Source organism: Prionailurus viverrinus, chromosome A1 (genome assembly GCF_022837055.1).
Source record: "Prionailurus viverrinus isolate Anna chromosome A1, UM_Priviv_1.0, whole genome shotgun sequence".
NCBI lineage: Eukaryota > Metazoa > Chordata > Mammalia > Carnivora > Felidae > Prionailurus > Prionailurus viverrinus.
This window is the reverse complement of record NC_062561.1, coordinates 20,568,347-20,594,565: the sequence shown is the minus strand read 5'-3', so window position 1 is coordinate 20,594,565 and position 26,219 is coordinate 20,568,347. Positions and strand designations below refer to the sequence as shown.

At 39.6% G+C, this 26,219-nt stretch overlaps 1 protein-coding gene across 6 annotated transcripts in view; it reads left to right on the top strand.

Moving 5' to 3' along the window:
* Positions 1-26,219, top strand: part of RNASEH2B (ribonuclease H2 subunit B) — a 67,430-nt gene that overhangs the window by 9,406 nt on the left and 31,805 nt on the right. For all 6 annotated transcript variants that reach the window (XR_007151030.1, XR_007151032.1, XM_047853374.1 and 3 more), the window contains exons 2-5: positions 15,292-15,363; positions 17,227-17,334; positions 20,818-20,894; positions 25,167-25,281. Coding sequence is in view for 4 of the 6 variants with exons in the window: in XM_047853374.1 (XP_047709330.1) it covers positions 15,292-15,363; positions 17,227-17,334; positions 20,818-20,894; positions 25,167-25,281 (372 nt within the window). In the remaining 2 variants the exon portion in view is untranslated. The remainder of the gene's footprint in view (positions 1-15,291; positions 15,364-17,226; positions 17,335-20,817; positions 20,895-25,166; positions 25,282-26,219) is intronic.

The following is a 26,219-nucleotide window of genomic DNA, read 5'->3' as shown; positions in this document are numbered from 1 at the left end:
TAGACTGCATATTTTGAATGGATTATCTTTAAGAGTGGGTAAAGACTGAAAATACAAACAGATGCAGGAGAGGTGAACGTAAATTCACAGAACCATAATGGCCACAATAGCAAGCTGGGATTCTTTGAAAGCCATTTGAGGTTGAAGTTTTTAGGACAACCATGGCCTCCTGCAAACATCCCTTGGTGTGCTTACCATAAATAGGATGCCAGTTTGAGTAGACCATGAATCTGGCTTGGTATGGAAATTACTATGCATTTAATGTTGAGACCTTCATCCTAATTGTGTTACAAAACCTGGCTTATACTTCCTTAGGGGTTCCCTAGCCAGTTCATTGATCCCTGGAAAGGGGGTAGAGGTGGGGTGGAGAGTATACAAGCATTGGAACTAGGGTGTTGCAGCACTTAGAGGTCCAGGGCTTCTGTCCCCCTGAGAGTTTACTTCCTCTGCTCAAACCAACTTCCTCCACTTAGTGAATAATAGGCTGCACGCTGCACCCACGCCTCAAATCCCCCAGTGTCTACTGGGAGAAGCTGCCCCTTTTCTCTTCTTCTCTTACAGCCTTTTGACTGGCTCCACTGTGATCACATGCAACCCCAGCTTCACCCTCTGTTAGCTGTAGCCTTGGAGGGGCAGCCTCCACTACAGCACCAGGTGGGAGATGGGGAGGACAGAGGGGTTCTGGAGGGTAGGGAGCACTTTTCCAGAAGAAGGAATGACAAGGCTGGGCAGCGCAAGAGCTAGCTGCTGCCCTCACCCCCCGGTGTGCCTGAGCTCTGGCCAGAAGCCTGCACTGTGTGTGATGGGGTGGTCTCAGCCGAGCATTCTCAGTTTCCCAGTTCTTGGGGGTCCCTTTGGCTAGATGGTGTGTAGGTGGGGCAGAGGTTTATCGTATGAAGAAGTAGATTTGGGCTGTAACTTGTGCTCTTCTTCGTTTACCCAAGGTTTGTGTAATTTCTAGGAAGCCCATCTTCTAGGTCCTGTGTCTTCTAGCTCTTATACCTTTGCAGTACACTTGGATGTCTGCTGTTGTATTTGACCCCCACGATGGCCTTGAGAATTAGTCAAGGCAAGCTTTATCATCACCATTTTATAAGACTTGGAGAAGTCAGACAATCTGTCCCAACACCCCACAGGAATTAAATGGCAGACACTCCAGGCCCTCCCTGGGTGTCTAGGACCCCTGCTATAGGCCAGAGGCCACTCTGCTGGCCGAGTGGTGGCATCCCACCAGGATGGGAGAGGCGGGAGGATCAGAAAGGGCTGGGGTTCCCTCTGTCGTCAGTTTGATGACCAGGGACCAGGCACACCGCCTGTCCTGGCGCCAGCCCTGGTTATCAGTAGACATCCCAGTCGGGTCTGTCCTTTCTGCCTCTCTAGAATATTCCTGCTTCGCAGATATTTCAAAAGCTTAGCTCCATCTGTACGTGTCGTTGGTCTTCGTGACTCTGAATTGCCCGCCACCCTGAAGTTCTTCATCAGTTTCTTCTTCAGCGCACAGGTCCGTCCTAGAAACATGGCTATTGATAGGGGCAGCCTTGAGAAAATGGAAAGTTTATCTTCTATGGCCTTGGTGAAGGCCAGTTTTTGGTTTTTTCTTTTTTCTTCAAAGCTTTAAAATCAAAAAGACATTCTTAGAGGAACCCATTACTTGAGAATTATTTTTCTGGTGCGTGCCTCTGTCTAGCTTTCTTGGTTTGCCTCCTGTGGCGTTGAAGGAAACAGAGTGCCCCAAAGCCAGGAAAGTGACCCAGATGGCAGTGGTTAACATCTTGGGAAGGGAAGTGACTTTGATGGCAGTGGTTAACATCTTGGGAAGGGAAGACATATAGTCATTGCTTAAATTAACATTCCTGGAAGTGGCAAGTAACTTAAAAATTATGCTGATTTGTCTTGCGTGCATTGCAAGTGTCCTAGCCAAGTGTTCCCAAGGAGCTGTCCCTGGCGATCAAACCAAAAGGAACCAAGGGGGGTGAATATGTTCTAATGGCTGAAGACTGCAAAAAAAATGAACCAGAACCTATTTAGGACAAGGTATTGCACGAGCATGAGAGTGATGCTCTCATCTTTTTTTTTTTTCCTATTAGATCTTCTTAAGAAAACTGAATAGCCTTGATATAGTATCTAAAAATAAAGTAAATGGTGCTTTGATGTCTGTCCTTTCTTCCCCATGTAACAGCGGGTGTGTGTTTCTCAGAGCTTATCTGCTGTGTGCCAAAAATCAGACAGGGTCACGGACAAATGTCCGTTGCTTCCAAGTCATAAGAACACTTGGCAAAAAGGTGGCTCTTTCTGCTGCCTCATGTCTTTGAACTTTAAATGATACGAAGAAACTTGTCTTAACCAAGAGAGGGATAAGAAAGAGCTGCCAAGTTTAAAAACTGGTTGATAAGTAACTTCGTATCAACGGCACAGCCCATACCATGTAGTCTGAAGATGAAAAATCATGTTGCATTTTGGCTTCTACAAGACTTCCTGACTAACTTTTCAATATTACATAATGGTTAAGTCTGTGCAGTGATACATGCTGTGTACAGGCAAGTTTTCTGTGAAAACTTGGGGGTGTATGTAACTGTGTAGAGGATGTTATATTCTCCAATGGGAAGAGCAGTTTCCTTTTCTTACCTTTGGTCAGACTTCTTTATCTGTTTTTATCACCCGATGTTTCTTGTTTCCCACGACAGATTTCTCTCTTCGTTTGTTCGTATATTTTTTGATCCAGCCCTTTTTGTCTCTCTCGCTTTCCCCAGCACCCCCGCCCCTCTCTTCCTTCTGGGGCACCCCTGGCAGTGTGGGAAGCCGGCTGGATTGGAGTGGGGGCAGCTGATTAGACGACCCTCTGGTCCTCAAAGCTGAACAGGACACAACAAGAGAAGACAAATGGGTCTGCGACGTCTTCGTTGTAAGAGAACAGGCGTGCAAGATAGTCACTGCGCCTCAGAGCTGCAGTTTGTGTTTTCTGAGTTAATGCGGATGGGATTTGAGATTAAGAGTTTCTCTCAAGTGTCTCTTAAATCTCGGCTCTCTGTCCAGCTACATAGCTCTGTGACCTTGAGCAGGTTTCTTAACTTTGGGCAAGGTTTTCACCCAAAAGAGTGGGAATCAAAATAGCACCTACCTTATAGAAATAGTATAAGGATGACATCATGTAACTTGTATCAGGGACGTTGCCTGGTGTGGTAGATGCCCAATACGTATTAGCTGTTATTTGCTGTTTTACATTCATCGGACACAGTTGTCTCTTGATCACTGGCATGTTTTCTTTAAAGTTCAAATGTCAGGAAGGTAGCAATGAGACTTTCCTTTCTGTTGAGGTGTTTAGATCGGGATGGTAAACAGATGGAGAATTTGCTGCTAGAGTTAATGGTGACCAGTGGGACATAAAATTGGGTCTTTATAGAAAACACAAAGGCCATAAGAAAACTGCCGTGGAGTTGGTTAGACAAAAGCTAGCAGGGCTTGAGACAATTGGCAATTAGCAAGTTTGAGATATCACTGAGTCCAAAATGGCCCAAAATACCAAGTACCTATGTCTGAATTTTTTTATTTTTCTGAAAACACTTTTGGCCAGCATGGCTTAAGTCATCTCTTACGTAAGAGAAAACAGTCAGAAAAAGAAGGGTGGGAAGCTTACTCTTTAAAAAATGCAATTTGAATCTTATTTTATTCAGCATAGCTTTAGGTGTTTCATATGAGTCAATTTTCTAGATAAATGAAGTTCAACTTGTTGGGTATCAAAACTTGTTTTACTGTTTCTTACTGAGCTTTTTCTAAAGTCAAACAACACATTCATGTAACATTTATTGAGCACATTCCATGTGCCAAAAACTGCTGGGTACTTTACTATATATTGGATTATCTTCATTTTCGCACCTAAAATGAATATTGTGTTTTGGCTTTTAGAAAAGGATATCCTGGTCCTAACTTAGTCTCTTCTTAACAAGCTAATCATTAAGCCCTTAGGTAATTCTGTGTTTAGAATTTTTAACCTTTATATTTTGATCTTATTATTCCCTGCCTATTCTTAATGTTTCCATGTCACTGAGAGAAAGGGAACTGATTTTTAATTGTTTATTACATGTTCTAGGCACTTTGACATATATTTAAGCTTAAGACAGACTTATAAAATTTGGGGGCGCCTGGGTGGCTCAGTCGGTTAAGCATCCGACTTCGGCTCAGGTCATGATCTCGCGGTTTTTGAGTTCGAGCCCAGCGTCTGGCTCCGTGCTGACAGCTCAGAGCCTGGAGCCTGTTTCGGATTCTGTGTCTCCCTCTCTCTCTGCCCCTCCCCTGCTCATGCTCTGTCTCTCTCTGTTTCAAAAATAAACAAAACATTAAAAAAAATTTTTTTGTCTTTAAAAAAACCTATAAAATTATTTTATAAATGAAACAACTGAGGCACACAGTTCATACTGTGCCCAAGTTCATACTGCTGAGCAAGAAAAGGAACTGAGAGTGGGTTATGCGGACCTCTCTGTCTCTGGATCTTGTACTCTTTTTTTGTGCTGACATTGTCAAAGAAATAGGCCTTAGTTACAACTAGGTTAATAGAGGACAACCCTTCTCCAACTCCCACTCTCATACACTTCTTATTCTTTCTAAAAGCAGATTTTTTTTCCCCTTCTTTAATTAATTTTGCTATCCTTCAGCTGTGGTAGATGCAGGTAAAAGTTAGAAAAAAGATAGAACTTTTAGGCTTGTGGGTAAGGAAATAGTCCATAGGATGACCCAGAATTTTCCAGATTTAAATGAAAATAAAAAAACTGTAACTTTTATAGAGCCTTTAATTTATAGTCGCAAGTAACTTTGTGTGCCTAAGGCCAGGTATAGACTAAAGAATTTATCAGAAGTCTTATAGCAATATGAGTTCTTTCCTCATGCTAAGCCTTCAAGATTCGGTGGGGGTAAATCCACCCCTCCATAAAAGCAATGAAAACATTGGCAAAGATGGCCAAAATCAACTTTTTCAAAACTCTTGAAATTAGCCAAAGTCTTCCAACAATCTGAGAAGTGTTTATTCAAGAAAAACTGCTGAATCTCATTAAGCAGGGTTTGTGGCATTGTAACTTGAACTGCTCACATCTCCCTCTCTCCAGGTCTACAGGAACCTTGAAAACCAACAGTCTTGCAAACATGGTACTTGTAAAAACCATCAGCATTGCAACCCCTGGATGGGACAGGCCTTGTTGGAGCTTCTCCAAATGTTCCATTCCCAGAGCATTGTCCCTATTTGACCTGTCTTGCGGTTCCCTAGAAAAGCTAGATTGGAGCTCAGAACTTGCTCTGCAAGAAATACCCTGTCCCCAGGGCCTTTGTCAAAAATAATCAGTGGCAATTGTTAATATATCAGCTCCTGAGGGAGCAATAGCAGTTGGGCAAATAAGAACCTGGCCAAAAACTTAAAAGGAAGATATGAGGAGAAGATATCCATAAGGGACTTTGAAAAGCTCTGACATATTCCTAGGAAATTAAAAGGCCGAGCACATATTCAGGACGGTATGCATGCCCAGGAAAGACCTGAGAGGGCCCTAATCTCTCACAGTTAGGTAAGCAGTAAATAAAAGGTAAGGTAGAAGTTTAAATTGGTTGAGTGTTGAGGGCATGTCCCAAAACACATGCAGAACTCCTTAGCAAATGTTGGAAGGCTTCTTTGTTCAAACCATTTAAGGGAATCTCTGACTACTCATTAGCTAACCACTAAACTAACTGAGACATCAGTGGTTACAAGCGTAACAGACTTTATAGGATTAGTCCAGGAAGGTCACTAAAAAAACAGCAACAACTACAATGATGACAAAAAGCAGCAACAACAATAAATCTTAGGGACTTGGGGCAGGGGGTTCTGATTTTCAGAATTGTCACATCAATCATTATATTATCTAAAATGTCTAGCTTTTTGTTTTTTTTTTTAAGGGTGTGGGACACCTGAAGAAATAGGAAAGTAGGTTTATACACAGGAGAAGAAAAAAGTAGTCAATAGAAACTGTCCCTGAGGGGGCCCAGTTGTTGGACTTATTCTGTGAAGATTTTAATCAGCTCTTATAAATACATTCAAAGAACTACAACCAATTATATCTAAAAAATTAAAGTATGGTAATGAAGTCTCACAAAATAAAGTATATCAATAAAAAGAGATAGAAATTATAAAAGAATATATAAATTCCAGAGTTGAAAAGTATAATAACTGAAATGAGAAATTCATGAGCAGGTTCAATAGCAGATTTGAGCTGACAGAGGAAAGAATTAGCAAAACTCGAAGATAAGCCAATTAAGATTATCTAGCCTGAGGAACAGAGAGATAAAAATATTAAGAAAACTGAACATAGTCTCAGAGACCTATAGCATACCACCAAGCATAGCTGACATATGTATAGTGGGAGTCCCAGCAAGAGAAGAGAGAAAGAGGTAAAAAGAATATTTGAAGAATGGCCAGACCCAAATTTGATGAAAAACATTACATATCTAAGAATCTCAACAAACTCTAAGTAGGATAAACAGAAAGAGATCCATGCCTACACATGGCATAGTCAAACTGTCAAATGACAAAGAAAGAATCTTGAACGCATCAAGAGCAAGTGATTTATCAAGTACAGAGATCCTCAGTAAGATGAATAGCTGACTTCTCATTAGAAATCAAAAAGCCCAGAAGTTAGTTGGATGGCATATTCAAGATGCTGAGAGAAAAAGACACTCAACCAAGAATTCTGTATCTGGCAAAACTACCCTTCATAACTGAGGGATTCTCAGATACAGAAGAACTGAGAGAATTCATCACTAGTAAACTTGACCCTCAAAAATCATGAAGTTAGTCCTTCCAACTGAAAGGAAAAGAGACTAGATGGTAACTTGAATCCACACAAACAATGCAGAGCACTGGTAAAGATAAATATAGATAACTACAAAAGACAGTAAAAATGTACTTTTGTTTGTAACTCTTTTCTATCTGATTTAAAATATAACTTCATAAGCAAAAAATCTAAAATGGTTGATGGGCTTATCATAAAGATAATTTATGTGTATATGTATATATGTACACACACACATAGATATATGGCACATAGTAATAGCACAAAGGAAGGAGGAGAAAAGGAATATATTGTGGGAAAATTTCTAGATACTATTGAAATTTTCAAGTTAATATTAATTTGAGCTACATTGTTGTAAGTTAGGTTGCTAATTATAACTCTCAAGACAACAACTGAGAAAATTGCTCCCCCAAAAATATAGTAAAAGAAATGACAAGGGAATTAAAATAATGCCCTAGAAGATATCTATTAAACACAAAAGAAGCCAATAATAGAGGAATACAGGATCAAAACCATATGATATATAGAAAATAAAGTTAAACGGCAGATATAAATCCTACCTTATCTGTAATTACATTAAAGGTAAATGCATTAAACATTCCTATTAAAAGGCAGAGATTGGCACAATGGGGAGGCATGATGCAACTATATGTTATCTACCAGGTGCACACTTTAAATTAAAAGACACAAATAGGTTGAAAATAAACAGATGGGAAAAGGTATAATGCAAACAGTAACCAAAGGAGAGTTGAATGGCTCTACTAATCATATGAAATAGACTTTAAGACAGAAATTGTTGCTAGACACAAGAGTGGATACTTTATAATGATAATAATGTTAGTCTATTATAAAACATATATACACCTAACAACAGAGCCCCAAAATATACAAACCAAAAACTGATCAAATTGAAGGTATATATACACAATTGAATAATATTAGTGGGAGATCTAAATAATCCATTTCCAATATGGCTAAAACAACTAAGAGGAAGATCATCAAGGGAATAGAAGACTTGACCAACACTGTAAAACGACTACAGAGACATCTATAGAACACTCAATAATTGTGGAATACACATTCTCCTTAAGTGAACATGAAACATTCTCCAGAAAAGACCATATCACAGGCCATAAAACAAACCTCAGTAAATTTAAAAGGATTGATATTATACAGAATATGCTCTCCAAAAACACTGAAGTGAAAATAGAAAGCAATAACAGAAAGAAATTTTGGAAATTCACAAATACGTGGAAGTTAAACAACACACTCTTAAAATAACCAATGGATCAAATGAATCGAATGAAAATGATACATTATATATCAAAAACAGAAGAGATGCAGACAAATGAGTGTTTAGAGCAAAATATGTAGTTGTATGTGGCTATGTCTAAAAAGGAGAAAGATCTCAAATAATCTAAACTTCCAGTTCAAGAAACTAGAAAAAGGAGAACAAACCAAACCCAAAGCAAGTAGAAGGAAGGAAATGAAGAACAGAGCAGAAATAAACAAAGGAGAGAATAGAAAAACAACATAGAGAAAAATCAATGAAGCCAAAGTTGGTCCTTTTGAAGAGATCAATGAAATTGCCTAATCTTTAGTTAGAATGACCACAAAAAGAGAGGGGAGGGGAGAGAAAGAGAAGATTCAAATTACTAAAATCAGGAATGCAAGAGGGGACATCACTAATGATCTTACAGAAATTAAAAAGGACCGTGGGGAACGCTATGAACAACTGTATGCCCATAAAATAGATAATTTAGATAAAATGCACAAATTCCTAGAGTGGCATAAATTACCAAAGCCAACTCAGGAAGAAATAGACAATCTAAATGGACCTATAGCAAGTAAAGAAGTTAGTAAATTAAGTTTCCCATAGGAAAAAAAAAATCCCAATCCTACATAGCTTAACTGATAAAGTCCACTAACCATTTAACATATTGGGGCGCCTGGGTGGCTCAGTCGGTTAAGCGTCCGACTTCAGCTCAGGTCATGATCTCACGGTCCGTGAGTTCGAGCCCCGCGTCGGGCTCTGTGCTGACAGCTCAGAGCCTGGAGCCTGTTTCGGATTCTGTGTCCCCTCTCTCTCTGACCCTCCCTCGTTCATGCTCTGTCTCTCTCTGTCTCAAAAATAAATAAATGTTAAAAAAAATTAAAAAAACATTTAACATATTAATATTAATCCTTTTTTAAACTTTTCAAAACAAAAAAGGAGAAAGAACATTTCCCAACTCATTCTGTAAGGCCAGTATTACTTTCATACCAAAACCAGACAAAGGCATAGGAAAAGTATAGATCAATATCCCTAGCAAACATAGATGCCAAAGTGCTCAACAACTAGCAAACTAAATCCAGGAGTATGTAGAAAAGGATTATAGAAAAGGATTATAGACCATGAGCAAGTGGGATTTATCCTAGGAATGCACGGTTAGTTCAACATACCGAAATCAATCAATATACCATTTTAATAAAATAAAAGCCCCAAACCACATAACCATCTCAATAGCCACAGAAACAGCATTTGAAAAAAATACAGTGCTTTTCATGATTAAAAAAAAAAAAAAAAAGTTAAAAAATTAGGAATAGGGAACTTTCTCAGTCTGATAGAGCACATCTATAAAAAACAGGTAACATGCTAACACATTTCATGTGAAATATTTTTACATGTTATGAAAATACTTTAGGTATATTGGGTTAAATAAAATATATCATTGACACTCATTTTACCTATTTTTAATTTTTATTTTACCGATTTAAAATTTTCTAAGTGACTCACATTTGTGGAATGCATGTTATTTCTGTTCTGGACCCAGGGCCTCCAGGTTCTGGTACATGTGGGCCCTATCCCCTGTCCTGTAGCACTGGATGATTGAGAGGTTAAGGGTAGAGCATGGGGATTGATGAAATGGGGTGGAGAAGAAGTAGACGGAGATAAAGGGGTGTAATGAATGCAGTCTTGCTCTGAGAGCCGGGGCCTTGTTTTATTCACAGCTGTATCCTCAGGGCCTAGGTTAATACCTGGGCTGGTAACAGAAAACTGGTAATAAAATAAAATAAAGATTGGCAATAAAACAAAAAAGATTCGGTAAGAAGGTGGTGTCTATTACTAAATGGTTATTTATTCAGCACTTGATACTTGTTAGGTCCTGCTGTGGGTACACAGAATCTAGCAGACAGGAATGCAGTTCAGTGAGGACATATGTGGCATCTGTCAATGGTCTGACCATGGGATGGATGTACGAGCTGCCATAGGGGAATACGGGAACTAGAGAGTGGTAGTTGGGGTTTCACAAAGTTAGCTTGTTGTTGCCGGGTTTCTTTGATTGCACAAGGCAAAATCTTTGCCTAGTAATTTTTTTTTTCACGTTTAGGGAAAATATACTTAATTTGCAGTCTGCACTTTATGTAAAATCACCTGATTTCCGAATATTGGCACCTAAATTCAGATTTTTTTTTAAAGGCGCACATCAAACAAAACCCTTCTGTGGCTTGGGTTGGGCCCAGGAGACAAGGGAAGATTTAGCTGGTGAAGTGAATGCATAATTCCTTTGACTTCTTAGCCATCAAAGCAAAGTACTTAACCATTGCTAGGCACCGGAGGCCTTAGACCTCCTCGTCTCTGTTGTTATCCTCTGTCTTAAGGTCTCAAGTTCCATGTATTTTTTCATCTTAGCAGCTGTTATATTTGGAGTCTGCATTTGTGTGATAATTTCACCCAATATCTTTCTCTTCCATGGAAAGTCCAAAAGCGTCTCATGGGTAGAGGCTGGGTCGGCTTTGCTAATCAATAGTTAATAAATGAATGACTGAAGTAGGGAGGAGAGATTAGTTTTAAAATCCATTGTGTCGTTGAAGAGGAAAAACAACCTGAGTATAGCATCTCACTTGGAATTCTGTGTTGAAAGATTGAGTCCAACAGCAGTTCATTTTATTGGCACGACAGAAAAGATGACTTTTTTTCCCTACCAAATAGACATTTCAGCATTATCTGCACTAATACCTCTCAAAGTATATTCCAGAGAACCCTGGCATTTGCAGCAGAACACATTGTCAGTATTTATTTGTACTTAGTAAATCCAAAGTTCTTACAGTTTGACATTTTAGGCCATACCTAATCCTCGGACTTAGTGCTCTTCCTGAGAAAAATGGAAACAGTGCTTCCCTCGTCTAGTTGTTAAAAATATATTTTTTGGCCCTTTGGTGTTTGTAAATTTTAATTATTTTAAGCTCTGCAGGAATGGGAAGGCTGAAGGAGACCTGGCAAGAATCACCACAACTGGCACTTTCTATTAAAAAAAAAAAAAGGAAACAGAAAAAATCAATAATGATTCACCGAGTTAACGGTGAAAGATTTACTGTGGTATTGATCTAAAATAAAGGGTGTATTGCCGAAAGAGAGAGGTCGCCTTTTCTGTGCCTGGAGACACAATGGAGATAAGCGAGGCTGGACAAGTGAGAAACGGCGGGGGCAAGGAGAGAAACCAAAACCTGTTTTCGTTTTGTGGAAAAGTTTTTAACAGTGCTAAACTTTATCCTGTACATTTTTACAAGTTGCAGAAAGGAAAGTCTTAAAAGATTCTTAAAATTAAATCGGTATGGTCCCATTTGTATCACATTCCCAAAAGCACAAAACTGTAGAGACGGAGAACAGATTTAGTGGTTGCCAAGGGTGGAAGATGGGGCAGAGGGTTCTCTGAGGGTCAGCACGTCCTGCGGCTCTGTATTTGTGAGCATAAACATTTAAGATTTTTTCCTCTTGGTCTTTTTCTCATTGTGAAATGACATGACCGGCTTTAAAAAAATTATTTTTTTAAATTCCAGTAGAGTTTTATTGGCACATACATACATTCGTTTCCGGGGTGGAATACAGTGATTCTACAATTCTATACACTACACAGTGCTCATCATAGTACGTGTATTCTTTGTCCCCATCACCTATTTCACCCATCCCCCAACCCACCTCCCCTCTGGTAGCCGTCAGTTATCTGTAGTTCAGAGTCCGTTTTTTTTTGTTTGTCCCTTTTTATCTTTTTTCGTTTTTTTTTTAAATTCTAAATATGAGTGAAATCATATGGAAAACGGTATGGAGTTTCCTCAAAAAAATTAAAAATAGAATTACCATATGATCCAGTAATTTCACTACTGGAAATTGACTCAAAGAAATGAAAACACTAATTTGAAAAGATATGTGCACCTGTATGGTTATTGCAGCGTTATTTACGGTAGCCAAGATACGGCAGCAACCCTAGTGTCCGTTGGCTGATGAGTGGATAAAGAAGAGATGATAAATATATGACGGAATATTACTCAGCCATAACAAAAGAATGAAATCACCATTTTCAGCAACGTGGATGGAGCTAAAGGGTATAATGCTAAGTGAAACCAGTCAAGTCAGTGAGATGACCTTCATTCCCGGTAATATTCTGTGTCTGTTATTAGCAGAGCTATTTCATCTTTGTTTTTATAAGTAGCATGATACGGGCGATGTATCTTCTTCCTTCATTGTAATCTGCTAGTGCTTTCAAGTGTGTCTCTTACAGGCAGCGTGTGGTATTACCCAACTTTTTTAACCAATCTGAAATCTTCTGCCTTTGAATTGGGGTGCACAGAGATTTATGTCACATGTGATGATTAATAGGGTTAGGTTTGAGTCTGTCAGCCTCTGTTTGTTTTCTCTTTATCTCATCTGCCCTTTGTAACTGCTTTTACTCTCTTTCTGCTTTTTTAAGACTGAGACGGCATAAGAAACTCACAACAGTATGCTTTCATTTCCCCCATCCTGGCCTTCGTGCTATTGTCGTCATGTATCTCATTTATATGTAGGTGGTGAGCCCCACACTAACTTGTTACTTTTGTTTAGTCAGTGATCCAAAGAGATTCAAGTAATAAAAAAATTCTTATTGATTTACCCCTGTAGTCACCATTAACGGCACTCTTCATTTCTTTGTTTAGATTCATATTTTCATCTGGTATCGTATTCCCTTTTTCCGGGACTTCTTTTAGCATTCCTTGGTAGTATGGGTCTGTTGGTGGTTATTGCTTTCAGCTCTTGCTGTCCGAAAAAGTCTATTTTAATCACCCTCAGTTTTCGAGGGTATTTCTCTCGAGGCTCATCATGTTTTCTTTTAGTGCTCTAAAGATGTTTCTATTGTCTTCTGGCTTGCATTATTTCCAACAAGAAATTTGCTGCCATTTTTAGTTTTGCTCCTCTGTACATAAATGTGTCCTCTTTTCTTCTGTCTGTTTTTAAGATTTGTCTCTTTATTACTGGCTTTGAGCTATTGATTATGATGTATAGTTTATTCCTCTTTCTGTCCTGTGGGTTTATTGAACCTCATGGATGTGTGGGTTTATTGTTTTCATCAGATTTGAAAATACTTAGCCATAATTTCTTCAAATGTTTTTTCTGTTCCCCACATCCCCTTTCAGAACTCCAGTGACATGTATATTATTAGGATGCTTGAAGTTGTCCCACAGTTCACTGATACTCTATTTATTTTTCATTCTTTTTTCTCTGTGTTTTCATTTTACATAGTTTCTATTGCTATGTCTTCAGTTCATTAATCTTTTCTCCCGCCGTTAATCCCATATAGTGTATTTTTCATTTTAATTTGGGTCTTTAAAAAAAAAAAAAAAACTACGTCTCTCTATTTAATTTTTTGTGCATGAGGAATACTGTTCTTATGCCCTTGCCTGTTCATTCTAACATCTGTGTCTAATATCAGTACCCTTCCCTCAATATTGATTTCTTTATTTTTCTCATTGTAGGCCATATTTTCCCGCTTCTTTGAATGCGCAGTAACATTCGATTAGATGCCAGACATTGTGAATTTTACCTTTGTGGCTGATGAATACTTTTGTATTCCTATAAATAATCTTGAGCTTCATTCTGGAGCACAGAGGAGGTACTTAGAAACAGTTTGATCCTTTTAGGTCTTGCTTTTAAAATTAGTTTGCTGGGACCACAGCAGCATTTAGTCTAGGGCTATCTGCTCCCCACTGTTGAGGCAAGGCCCTTTTGAGTACTCTGAATTGTGAGGTTTTCCAGCCCATCTGGAATTTGGAGCCCTGAGTGAGTGTGAGGTCCTATTCACACTCTAATCCAATGCGGGTAGCTCCTCTCCTGGCCCTCAGGTAGTGTCATCATATGCCTGCACTGATCAGTACTCCGTTGAGTACTCAAGCAGTACCTTTGCACATCTATGGCGTTTTCTTTTTTTGTAGCACTCTCCTTTCCTGTAAACTGCCCTGTGAACTGTAGCCGTGGTGTCTCTAGAACTCTCCGCTCCACCTCTAAAACTCAGGGAGTCTGCCAGGCTTCACCTGGGGGCTTCCATTCCGCTCTGTGGACCGGAATCTCTCTCAAAGCAATAAGCTGGGGCATTCACAGGGCGCACCTCGGTTGTCTCCCATCTCTCCGGGGTCACTGTCCTGCAGGGTTCAATGCCCAGTGTCTTGAAAACAGTTGTTTCATGTATTATTTTATTGTTGTTGTCATTGTTGTTACTGTTTTGGTTGCTTCAGGTGGGAGGATAAATCAGCTTCCTGTTACTCCATTTAGTTGCAAGTAGAAATCTCAAAATTAGGGTTTTTAAACCTTTGTATATTTAGTGTTACTATTATTTTAAGAAGAAAGTTGTATTTTAACCATGTATGAGTAAGCCGATTTCTAACCATGCTTGCTGTATTTAAGTTTATGAAGATCTGAAATGGGGTGAAGGGAACGTGGGCCACAGAAAAGAAAACACACCGAAGTGCCAGTCCTTACCCCAAAGCTCTCCCATTTGCTGTTTGGTAGGTTGTTGCTCTGCTCGTTTAGTAGAGCCCCTTTGTTCCTTTTGGAGAGAGATTCTCCAAATGACTTCTATGAACGTGCATTTAAAACGTCTGGAAGAAATGTTATAAATAAAATTGTCGTGATCTTTGTGTTTCGATCTACACAATTAAAACTTGGACAGGAAAATATTGTAGAGGAAACATACCGCGAGAACTTACTTCAACAGGTAATAAAGTGCATTTTAAAGCTATAATAATTGAAATATTGAAGTAATAATGCTAAAGCAGACACAGATTAGTGGACCAAAATAGAATTTCCATAGACAGACTTATAAATGTATTTTAAACATTCAGCATAAAGGAATTGTTTCAGTAATGAGTCCTTCAGAAGATAGTGTTGGGACAACTGGACAATTCACTGGAAAAAAAAAAAAAAAGCTGGATCTCCTCTCCATATCTTACACCCAGATATATTTCAGATAGATTGAAGATACAACGTTAAGGTGTTTGGAGAAAATACAGGTGATTCACGTAAGCTTGAGGAAGAGAAGCCTCTCTAAGTATGACCCAGAAGGTCCAACTCTAATGAAGTTAAAGATTTTACAAAGAAAAACCATATAAACAGAAGGAAGAAAAACCAAGTAAACTAAATAAGGTGAGCAACAAAGCAAATGCCCTTTAATCTTACAGACTGATTGTTTCTTTTCAGAATATTTCAAAGATGCTTCAAAGAAGATGAAAAGTGGGCTTATGTTTGTCAAACTGGTGAACCCGTGTTCAGGTAAGCTTTCCTCCTTTCTCTTCCTCACCGCCTCCGAGAACTGTAACTTTAATGTTTTTTAAACACTGCTGCCCCAAAGTGTATATACTTATTACCGTGTATGTTTGTCCTTCCTTAATAGCTTTGAAAGGTAAGCTGCCATTACTGGATGATCAAAACAAGCTTGACCTAAACATTTTTTGTTGTTGTAATTTAAATCTGTAGACCATTCACTCGTCAGAAATGCATGCAGGACAAAAAAGTGGCATGTTTGGTTTCTCTCGGAAAACGGACTAATTTTCTTTAGCTTTCTTAAGCCAACTCTTCTTAGAGTAGTTATCCAACATTAGCCTCCACTTATATTCATTTTAGTTGTAAAGTAAAATAAACAACCAGAGTGAAAAAAAAAAAAGTTTTTACTTGGCATGCCAAGATTTTGAGTGGTTTCATTTTTAGCGGTACTTTCCTTATTTTGTTCTGACCAAAAGGCAGTATATTCGTTCCCAGTCAAGGGGCGAATTTTTTATATTAAAAGCATTGCATACGGAGATACCTATTTTATTGCAAGCCGTTTTAGTTTAACTTTATATTCAGTGCATTTTGTTTCCTAATTTTTAGGCAAAAATGTTAAAGTATACCGTAAATATACTGTAATATTGATATTTGTCTTTATGTGGGATTGTTTTTTCATTAATTTATTTTACAAGGTTTATGTTATAAAGTTATTTTATAAGGCTTTGAGTAGACACCTAATACTTAGCAAATTAGAGCGTTGTGCTGGCGGGTACAATATTGAATAGTGAAAGCAAGGGAAAGCCAATGGGTAGTGCCTTGTTATTATTGTTGATGGAAAGACATACAAATAGAAGCCACAAGTGAGGCAGAATTTCCTGGCTTCCTCCAGTTTTCTTTCCTCAAGATGAAATTGAGTTTGAATTGAAAATGAAATCAGTCAGCTACGTTATGTGGCACTCCTCACTGGATGTGAGACTAAGCTGAGGTGGGCAATTTTTTTCAAGAGAAGTCTTAGGTAGTGGTAAAGGTCATAAAGAATCAAACGAAAATAAAGGTATAAAAAAAAAGCTAAGCTTCTTGTAAAATTTCCATTTTGTCTAAATTGTCTGTAAACAACAGAAGAACAAATGTTTGCATCTTCTACGTTGGCTGTGGAAAAATAAAGGCTAACATTTGCTGAGCGTTTACTATGTTCCGAGTACTGTTTTAGGAACTTTACATATATTCTGTCTTTCTACCCCTTACAAAAACCTGTGAGGTAGCTTCAGTATTGCTTCCGTTTTACCGGAATGGAAACAGAGGCACGGAAAGGTTTCCATAACTTCCCCAACGGCACACGCCAAGCATGTGGTATCCACGGATTCAAACTCAGGGTCCTTGACAGTGCTGTGGTTATAAAAAGATTTCATGCCTTGAAGGGCCCTCGCCTTTTCTCACTTCGAGCTGGCCCTGGGGTGTGTAGGGTCCGTCCCTTTCTTGGGCCCTCTGTGTGCAGAGCCACACGCTGCACTGTTGACAAGGACCCACATGCCAGCTCAGTTCATCTGGCTGAACCATTAGGTTTGGGTAGTTTAATAATGGGCTTCCCCTCATGATCTAATGGAGGATTCAGTGAGAGGCTTTGTAGCAGTTAAGATGAATGGCTTGTACTTTTGTATTTATTGGTTTAAGTTCAGTGAGGATTATAGAGCTGGAAAACAAGCATCTGTATATAATAGCTATAAGCTTTCCTTGGAGTCAGTTTGTGTAGAATATATCTATGTATGTTTATGTTCATATTAGGAACATTCCTCAGAACTATTGGACAGTCTTTTGATTTTGTGTGTGTGTGTGAAAACTTACAAATAAAAAACAGATTTGTCTTAACAGGGGAAGGAACCATTTACTTGTTCAATATGTGTCTACAGCAGCTGTTTGAAATAAAAGTTTTCAAGGAAAAACACCATTCTTGGTTTATAAATCAGTCAGTTCAATCAGGTAAGTGACTAGCGTATACGTTTCCATTAACTAAACACATACTCTAACTTTTCCAACCTTCATGTGTGGTGGGGGTGTGGGGGTTGGTACAGGCCTGTCTGCCCAGTTTGGAGTCTGGTCCATGCCTTAGCCTTCCTTGGCACCAGAGCAGGGCTTAATCAAGGGGAAAGGAAAGATAATTTGAGCAAGTTTAAATCAATACCTACATGTCTTAGATAGTAGGAAAATTTAAACGAATACCTCTGCTTTGTCTCCTAAAACACTGACATGTCCTTAGTCAGAAATTAGAGGATCTTCCTACCACTGAAAGTACAAATCTTTCATTTTCACTGCACATTGCGCAGACTGGGAACTCTTTGCTCTTCTGTTAGACACTTTTGAAGATTTTCAAGTTTTAACATCTTATTTCTTTGCAAATGGATACCGATATTGCTTCTAAAATAAGATAGAATATAACAGATTTTTTAATGCTTTGTCACATAAATCACTGCTGCCCCCACCCCAACATACCCCCAACACACACATATACTCAACACCGAAGAAAGTTCTGTTTCTTTTAATGTTCTAATTTGGGGGTAGTATTGACTCAGAAGGAAAAAGTAAACCGCATGTTGTTCTGATGGTTCTGGCAGTTGGGGGGAGTCAGGGATAGTTGAGGCATTCTGTATTCTCTCTGCCTATTTTCTCATTGTTTCCAGAGAGTGCTTTCTGTTTCTTTCTAAGCCCTCTGCTTTCTGTTGACTGTGTATGTCTCCACTTAGTGCCAAGGTAGAAAAGCCACTTTGTCTTTCTTCTTCTCAGACATTCCAGAACAAGGGTTTATTGCTGGTGATAAATTTCACATGCTTGTGTGCATGAGAATATCTGAAATGGCTTTCAGTTGCCAAAATGCAATGGCAGTCTGTGTATAGTCTGGCAGGTGGAAAGTATATATTCCGTTTTATTGTCACTGCTATGCTTATTCATTTGGCAACATATGAGAGTTCTAACTTCTAACTTAATACACTTGCAGTTGGGTTCAGCTCGATAGACACAGTAATATCCAGATGAAATTGGGATACATCGGGAGGCAGTGATTGATCATCTCTCCCTCTGAGCTGGTGCCTGCTTTTTTTTTTAAATAGACCTTATTTATTTGAGTGGTTTTAGGTTCACAGCAAAGATGTCTGCTTTTTTCATCATTGTCTTCTTTTAAACTTAGCCTTGAAGAAAGAGCTGTTTTTAAGAATAGCCACCAGGATATTAGAAACCTGTTCCTAATTTCTGACTATCATGGATGCCTCCTATAAAATGAGCTTACAGCTTGTTTTCATAAGTTTCTCTTCTACTTTTAATAAAATAATCAACTAATATAATATGAAATTACTTTCTTAATTTTTCTTTTACTTGCTATGAAATGGATTCACATATATAATTTAGGGTTAGAATTTCTTGGCTGTATAGATAGGTTGTTCTGCTAGGGAATAAAAGTAAGTACACGTGTTTCTGAAACCAAAATAAGGATTGGAGATAAAGGAATTGTTTATTGTTCCATTTGATGAAATTCCTCTTCTGGCTTACTCCCATGGGAGAAGGAGTCTTGGATGCTTGGAGGGGGCTGTGACAGAGGAAAGAAAAGTGGGGAATAGGTAGGCTAGTTTGTTTGATTCGCCTTTTTTCCCTTCAGCCTGGATGGTAGAGTTAGACTCTTACTGCAGAGTTTCCTGTTTCTTATGCTCAGTCTTGTTAGATTCCTTTCCTCTTGCCTTTTCTTCAGGAGTAGGATAGGGTAGGATGTGGATAGGGTAGGGTCTGGGGTGGGGAACCACCTTCTGAGCCTTCGATCATTGGAAGTTCCGAGCTGTGAACCCACAGACCATAGAAGGAGCTATGTATGGAGAGAATACTATTGCTTGCCCATGACCTCATCCTCAAAAGCGTAGGAAATTACATTTTACTGCAGCTTTATAGATAGACTTCTACAGGTTTCGTAATGTTTTGCTGGTTCACGTTCTGTCCATATTTCCCCCAATTCTTGCCTTTAGGGGTGGTGGGACGACCTCTGCTAAAAATGATTTCTAAATATTCCACACACACACACCCTATCTTCTTTATTCATTCATCCTTCAGTGGACACTTAGGTTGTTTCCATACCTTGGCTGTTGTAAATGATGCTGCAGTAAACATCAGAGTGCACGTATCTTTTCAAATTAGTGTTTTCATTTTCTTTGAGTAAACACCTAGTAGTGGAATTACTGGGTTATATGGTACTTCTATTTTTACTTTTTTGAAGCACCTCCATAATGTTTTCCACAATGGCTGCACCAATTTGCATTCCTGTCAGTAGTGCACAATGGCTCCTTTTTCTCTGCATCCTTGTCAACACTTGTTATTTCTCGTATTTTTGATTCTAGCCGTTCTGACAGGTGTAAGGTGATATCTCATTGTGGTTTTGATTTGCATTTCCCTGATGATGAGTGATGTTGAGCATCTTTTCCTGTGTCTGTTGACCATCTGGATGTCTTCTCTGGAAAAATGTCTGTTCAGGTCTTTGCCCATTTTTAAATCAAATTGTTTTTCTGGTGTTGAGTTGTGTAAGTTCTTTATGTATTTTGGATATTAACCCTCAATTGGATATATCATTTGCAAATATATTTTTCCATTCAGAGATTTCCTTTTGGTCGATGGTTTCCTTCACTGTACAAATCTTTTTATTTTGGTGTAGTCCCAGTAGTTTTTTTTTTTAATGTTTTTATTTATTTTTGAGACAGAGAGAGACAGAGCATGAGCAGGGGAGGGGCAGAGAGAGAGGGAGGCACAGAATCCGAAGCAGGCTCCAGGCTCTGAGCTGTCAGCACAGATGATGACATGGGTCTTGAACTCACGGACTCTGAGATCATGACCTGAGCTGAAGTCGGACGATTAACCAACTGAGCCACCCAGGAACCCCCCAATAGTTTATTTTTGCTTTTGTTCCCCTTGCCTGAGGAGAAATATTTATATACAATGGAATATTTTTTTAACTTGATTTGTTTGGGGAGAGAGAGCACAAGCAAGGGAGAGGCAGAGAGAGAGAGAGAATCCCAACCAGGCTTCATGCTGTCAGCACAGAGTCCAATGTGGGGCTTGAGCTCACGAACATGAGATCATGACCTGAGCCAAAATCTAGAGTCAGACGCTCAACCAGCTGAGCCACCCAGATGCCCCTCTTCTTTTTTTTTTAGATGTTTATTTAGTTTTGAGAGAGGGCACGAGCAGGGGAGGGGCAGAGAGAGAAGGGGCCAGAGGATCTGAAGCAGGTTCTGTGCTGGCAGCAGAGAGCCCAACGTGGGGCTTGAACTCGTGAGCCATGAAATCATGACCTGAGCCAAAGTCGGTAGGTTAACTGACTGAGCCACCCAGGTATATTTTTCAGTAAATGGTTTCCACACTGGGATTAAGATGAAATGACTAAGTTGTCTTTCCAAGACATTTAATTCCCTTTGTTCTCTTTTTAATCTATAGGAGGTCTTCTCCACTTTGCAACACCTATAGACCCTCTATTTCTGCTTCTCCACTACCTCAGAAAGGCTGATAAAGAGGTGAGTTCCCAGTTTGGGATATTAACAGTGAGGGAACAGAATACACTGTTTTAGCTTGATCTTCTCTCTCTCCTTTTAATGATCCAAATGTAGATTCCCCACAATTCACATTTGATTCAATTTAATTCAGGTTGGTATAGAACACCTGTATCACATGTGCCGGTATGGACTCGATCACTGACTCAGATCTGAGAAGCAGCACTAATCTCAGACTAGTTTTCCTGGGTCTTCTGAGAATCGCCTAGCCCTCCATGCTATGTACCTTACTTTTTTGACTCAGACTGACAGTGAAAATTTATCATTAACTACCCTTTGATACTACTCCAAAAATCAACAAGAAGTAGAGGTTTCTGAGAAGTTAGTTGCAATGTGCAATCTGAAACCCTGTTAATGAACTTCTCATGCTCTGTTCACATGAAAATCGATTGGCCTGTCTTGCACTGAAAATGGATTTTTTTTCCCATGTATGACTTTGTAATGTCATGCATTGATCACTTAGAAAATATTGTTTCACTGAATTATGCAGATCTTACAAATGTTGACACATCTCATTACACACACATAGATTCTCCCTCTCTCTCTCACATTTGTTAATATTACCACTGGTCTCATCAGAAAACTATTATTATTATTTATTTAGGAAGCTGTCATAGTGGCAGATATAACTTTTCTACAGTTCTAATTTTTGCTTAGAAGTTAAAGTTGTATCATTGGTTATAAGCACTGTCAGTCTTTTCCTTGAAGTGACAGGTTCACTTCTTTTATGTTCTATCAAATACCTAAGTCTAAATAGCCATTGTCTGTAACGTTTCCTTTTTTTTCCAGTTAAAAATGGTATCCTACAAAAAATGATTATTTTTGCTCGTGACTCAGTGACGCAAGCACTTTTCCTTGAGGTGATCACTGTGCCTGGGTAGTGGCAGAAGGACTTTAGCATCTGTCTTAACACACAGAGTATTTATGTTTATTTATTTATTCTGAGTGGGGGCAGAGAGAGAGAGAGGGAGAGGGAGAGGGAGAGGGAATCCCCAGCAGGCTCTGCACTGTCAGTGCAAAGCCCGCCATGGGGCTTGAACTCGAGAACGAGATCATGACCTGAGCCCAGATCAAGAGTAGGACACTCAACCAGCTGAGCCACCCAGGCGCCCCTAACACACAGAGTATTTAAAAGATTTGTACTCAGGCTCAAGGTTTAACTAAAAGTAGTTGCTTTTGCTCCTTGATCAAGGATATCCTTCAAGTGAAACTGGCTTTTTAAAAAAAATTTTTTTAACTGCCCTGCATGCCCATGAGGAGTACAGGGACTCCTGGGACAGTTTGTTGGCATGGCCGTAACTGGTGCTAAGGAGCCTGCAGTTTAACCCACCTTTGCACTTGAATCTTCAGTGCAAGTGTCAACACAGTGAAAACGCAGATAGCATCTTAGCATTATTGTGAAAATTGTTTTGAGTTTGCGGACCCCCTGAAAGGATGCTGGAGACTCCCAGGGATCTATCAACCATAGTTTGAAAATCTGTGAATTAACAACTTTAAGGAGTAAGTTGTTATTCAAACTGCTCAGAAGAATCTGGATTTTCGTACCCTGGTGTTTACTTACAGTTTAAATGTTTATAGCTCATCTTATTTAGTCCTTAGACCAAATTTCCAAAACTTCCATATTGTAGGTGTGTCAGTTTAATTTGCCGTAAAAACTGGAAGTAATAAAACTGATTTCAAACTTCTCAAGTCCTGCTTTCTCCTGATGCAGCTTAACTTCTTTTGTTCTCCTCCTTTCCTACATCCTCTGTCCTTTAGTGTGGATTAGTGAAGTTGTATTCCTTACTTTATTCACGGTGCTCATTATCATGGAGCCAGTCTATTTAAGGCATGTAAGCAGTGAGGCAAGTAAGTCTTATATCTCTAACAAACAGAAATGGTTCTGGTCACCACCACGAAGGCCCTAGTAGTATTCAGGGAGGAAGCTGAAAACTTCCATTGGCTCCCATTTGCTTTCTAAGATACATTAACAGAGAGAAGGCCGTGAACCAGTACCTGTAATGATGCCCATTTAAAGTGCCTCCCCACCATGTTGTAGTGATGTTTCCCTAAGACCATGACTGGGGTGAATTAACTCTCACCTTGGCCATCTGTGAGTCCTGAGTGTGCTGTGGCTGGTTCAGAATGGCACAGAATGAAGCAGAAATCCTGTTCAAAGTGGTGCTTGGCTTTCATTGTAAGCCGTCTTACTTCCTCTTCTGAAATACTTGAAATGCCCTATAAAATAACTCATGAGACATTTAGGTATTTCCTTCCCTGCATTTTAGACATGGTCTTTTCCTGTTTAGTTAAAAAATATCGGTATGCACTTTTAAAATGTTGACCATGGCGCCTGGGTGGCCCAGTTGGTTGAGCGTCCAACTCTTGATTTCAGCTCAGGTCGTGATATTGCAGTTCATGAGTTCAAGCCCTGCATGGGGCTCCGTGCTGACAGTACAGAGCCTGTTTGGGATTCTCTGTCTCCCTCTCTCTGCACCTTCCCTGCTTGTACTCTCTCTCTCTCTTTCAAAATAAATAAATAAACTTAAAAGAAATAAAATTAAAATGTTGACCTAGTCTTTTTTTTTTAAGTTTATTTCTTTCTTTTGGGGAGTGGGGGCAGAAAGATAATTCTAACTAGGCTCTGTGCTGTCAGCACATGGACTATGAGATCAAGACTTGAGCCAAAATCAAGAGTCAGACGCTTAACCGACTGAGCCACCCAGGCACCCCAGACCTAGTCTTTTTTAATCCTGAGATTTAACATCAGGAAAATTCCCAACTGTTGTTAACTTTATATTCAAAGCAAGTTGCCATTACATTTCCCTTTGGGGCATGTATGGTAAAGAAAATGAGAATAAAACGTTAGTTAATTATGAAATTATTATATCATAACTGTGTGGTAGTCCATTGTATATAATTAAAATATTTTTTTAATTGCTAAATATTTAAGGTATTGGTTGATCATGGGATATAGATTAAGGTAGAAGTCTAAGAGAAAGCCACTAACCAGCCTTAGTACCTATAATGATGCACATTTAAAGTGTCTCCCTCCTATGTAGTGGTGATGTTTCCGTATGTCCCCTTAAGACCACGGGCGGGGGGTGCAGAATTAACCCTAACCCTGGCCGTTTGGAAGTCCTGAGTGTGCTGTGGCTGGTTCAGAAGGCACAGAATGAAAGTCAAATTAAGTAAGTAAGTGAAAGTAAGACTTGGAAAATCCCTGGGTTATTCTTACTATCTGAAGGAAAAAGATAGCATTTAAATTGAGGCACTTCTTGCCACTTGTTGACCTAAGAGAAAGTATGACGAGCTTTCACATGTGCTGCTGAATGAATGAGATTTCATCTCAAAACCAAAGAAAGCTGCATTTTCAGAAAGAAAGATGATCAGTTTTTCTGTCTTCAAATGGAGTTGTCACTAAAACAGAAAAGCATAGCGAGATAAAAGTGGGACATGGGCAAAAGAATCCATTTTTTATAAAGTCTGGTATCGTTAAGTCAGGGAACTAATCATTTAGACAGACTTCACCCCTCCATGCCCCTGTACAGTTAAGTAAAAATAAACCTGACTGAGAAGAAGAATGTTCTGAATTCCTATGTTCTGCCTTCTGGCCCATTGGCTACCAGGCCTTATACACGTATATAGATGAGCCTGATTTAATATACATGCACCTTCACTGTACTCATGCATCCGGCCATCTTTTCTTTTATTACGGTCTGCATTCGGAAGTACTTCAGACAGCTCTGGCAGGAGTGGATTCATTTTGATAATTTTCTTCTTGCTGTGGGATTTCTTTCTTCAACCTGGAGTAAGGATAGGGAGCAGAGCAGTTTGCTCCGGGCATGATCTGGGCTTATTCCCGAGTGGTGGTCAGGACTCCTGCTCTGTTCACTCAGCTGGTTCTTCTTCATGTTAAATGGGTCGGAACGGCCCCGGGTAATATCTGCCATCTTCGCAAGCTGCCGTGGCTTCTCGCATTTTTTTCAGAATTTTGTTCCCCTGTTTTATCCAGTGGCTATGCCTTTGATGTGGGTAGTATGCTGCTTGGAACCCCAGTGCTTTCAAGAGCTTGCTGAAGGGAGCCGAGAGTCCGTGCTGGCACCAGTCCCAGTGTAGGGGTTCCTTAGGTGGAACCAGTGGCTTTGAACTTAGTTTAAAGGTTCAGTTACAAGATGATGTATCTTTTCCTCTTTTTTATGTGTGAGTTTGCCGACTGGAGTGCCTACATTCTGACCGAATAAAGTCTTTTTTCAGGGCAAGTTCCAGCCCCTAGATCAAGTCGTGGTGGATGACATGTTCCCAAATTGCATCTTGTTGCTGAAACTTCCTGAACTTGAGAAGTTACTTCAACATGTGACAGAAGAGAAAGGTATAGTACGTGACCTTTGAAATGAGGCTTTGGCTGCTGGAAAGGCTGGGCGTCCGTCCCACTGAATGTAATACTTGTTCTAGTTTGGTCATAGGAGAGGCCGACATTCAGACTTGCTTCCCCTTGTCAGTACTGGTCCTCTATTCTACTGGATTGTTCAGCCTGTGAAATTCCAACCAGTGGAATACAGTGGCCTGTCTCCTACAGGGCCAGGAATCGTGAAGCTTGGGCTTTGGTCTCAGTCCTTCTTTTAACTAGTCTGTGACTTTAGTTAAGTTTCTTGCCTACTTTCTGCCTTGGATTTCTCACTTGTAAAATTACATAAAATCTATACCTTCACCGAATCAAGAAGTGTTTATTGAGGGCCAACTAAGAAGCATATGTTGAGCACTAGGGTTAGACTCTAAGCTAGTTATAATTTTTTTTTTTTTAACGTTTATTTATTTTTGGGACAGAGAGAGACAGAGCATGAACGGGGGAGGGGCAGAGAGAGAGGGAGACACAGAATCGGAAGCAGGCTCCAGGCTCTGAGCCGTCAGCCCACAGCCCGACACGGGGCTCGAACTCACGGAACGTGAGATCGTGACCTGAGCCGAAGTCGGTCACCCAACCGACTGAGCCACCCAGGCGCCCCAACTAAGCTAGTTATAAATAAGACATCATCCTTTCCCTCACTAAGCTTTGAGTCTGCTGGGGACAAATGCAAGTAGGGCAATGACAGCAAGGAGTCACAGAAGTGAACTCTCGGTTTTCTGGGGATGCACAGGACAGATTCATACCCGGGCAGGTAGGGAGTGCAGAAAGTTGGGTATTGTGTTGCTCTCCTGGGGGAAATGACCTCTAAATGGATCCCTGAAGTGCCCTTAGAGCTCTAAGTGGAGCTCAAAGAGTAGCAGCATGACAGGGGCATCAATATATGGGAAAGTGTCATGTTTAGG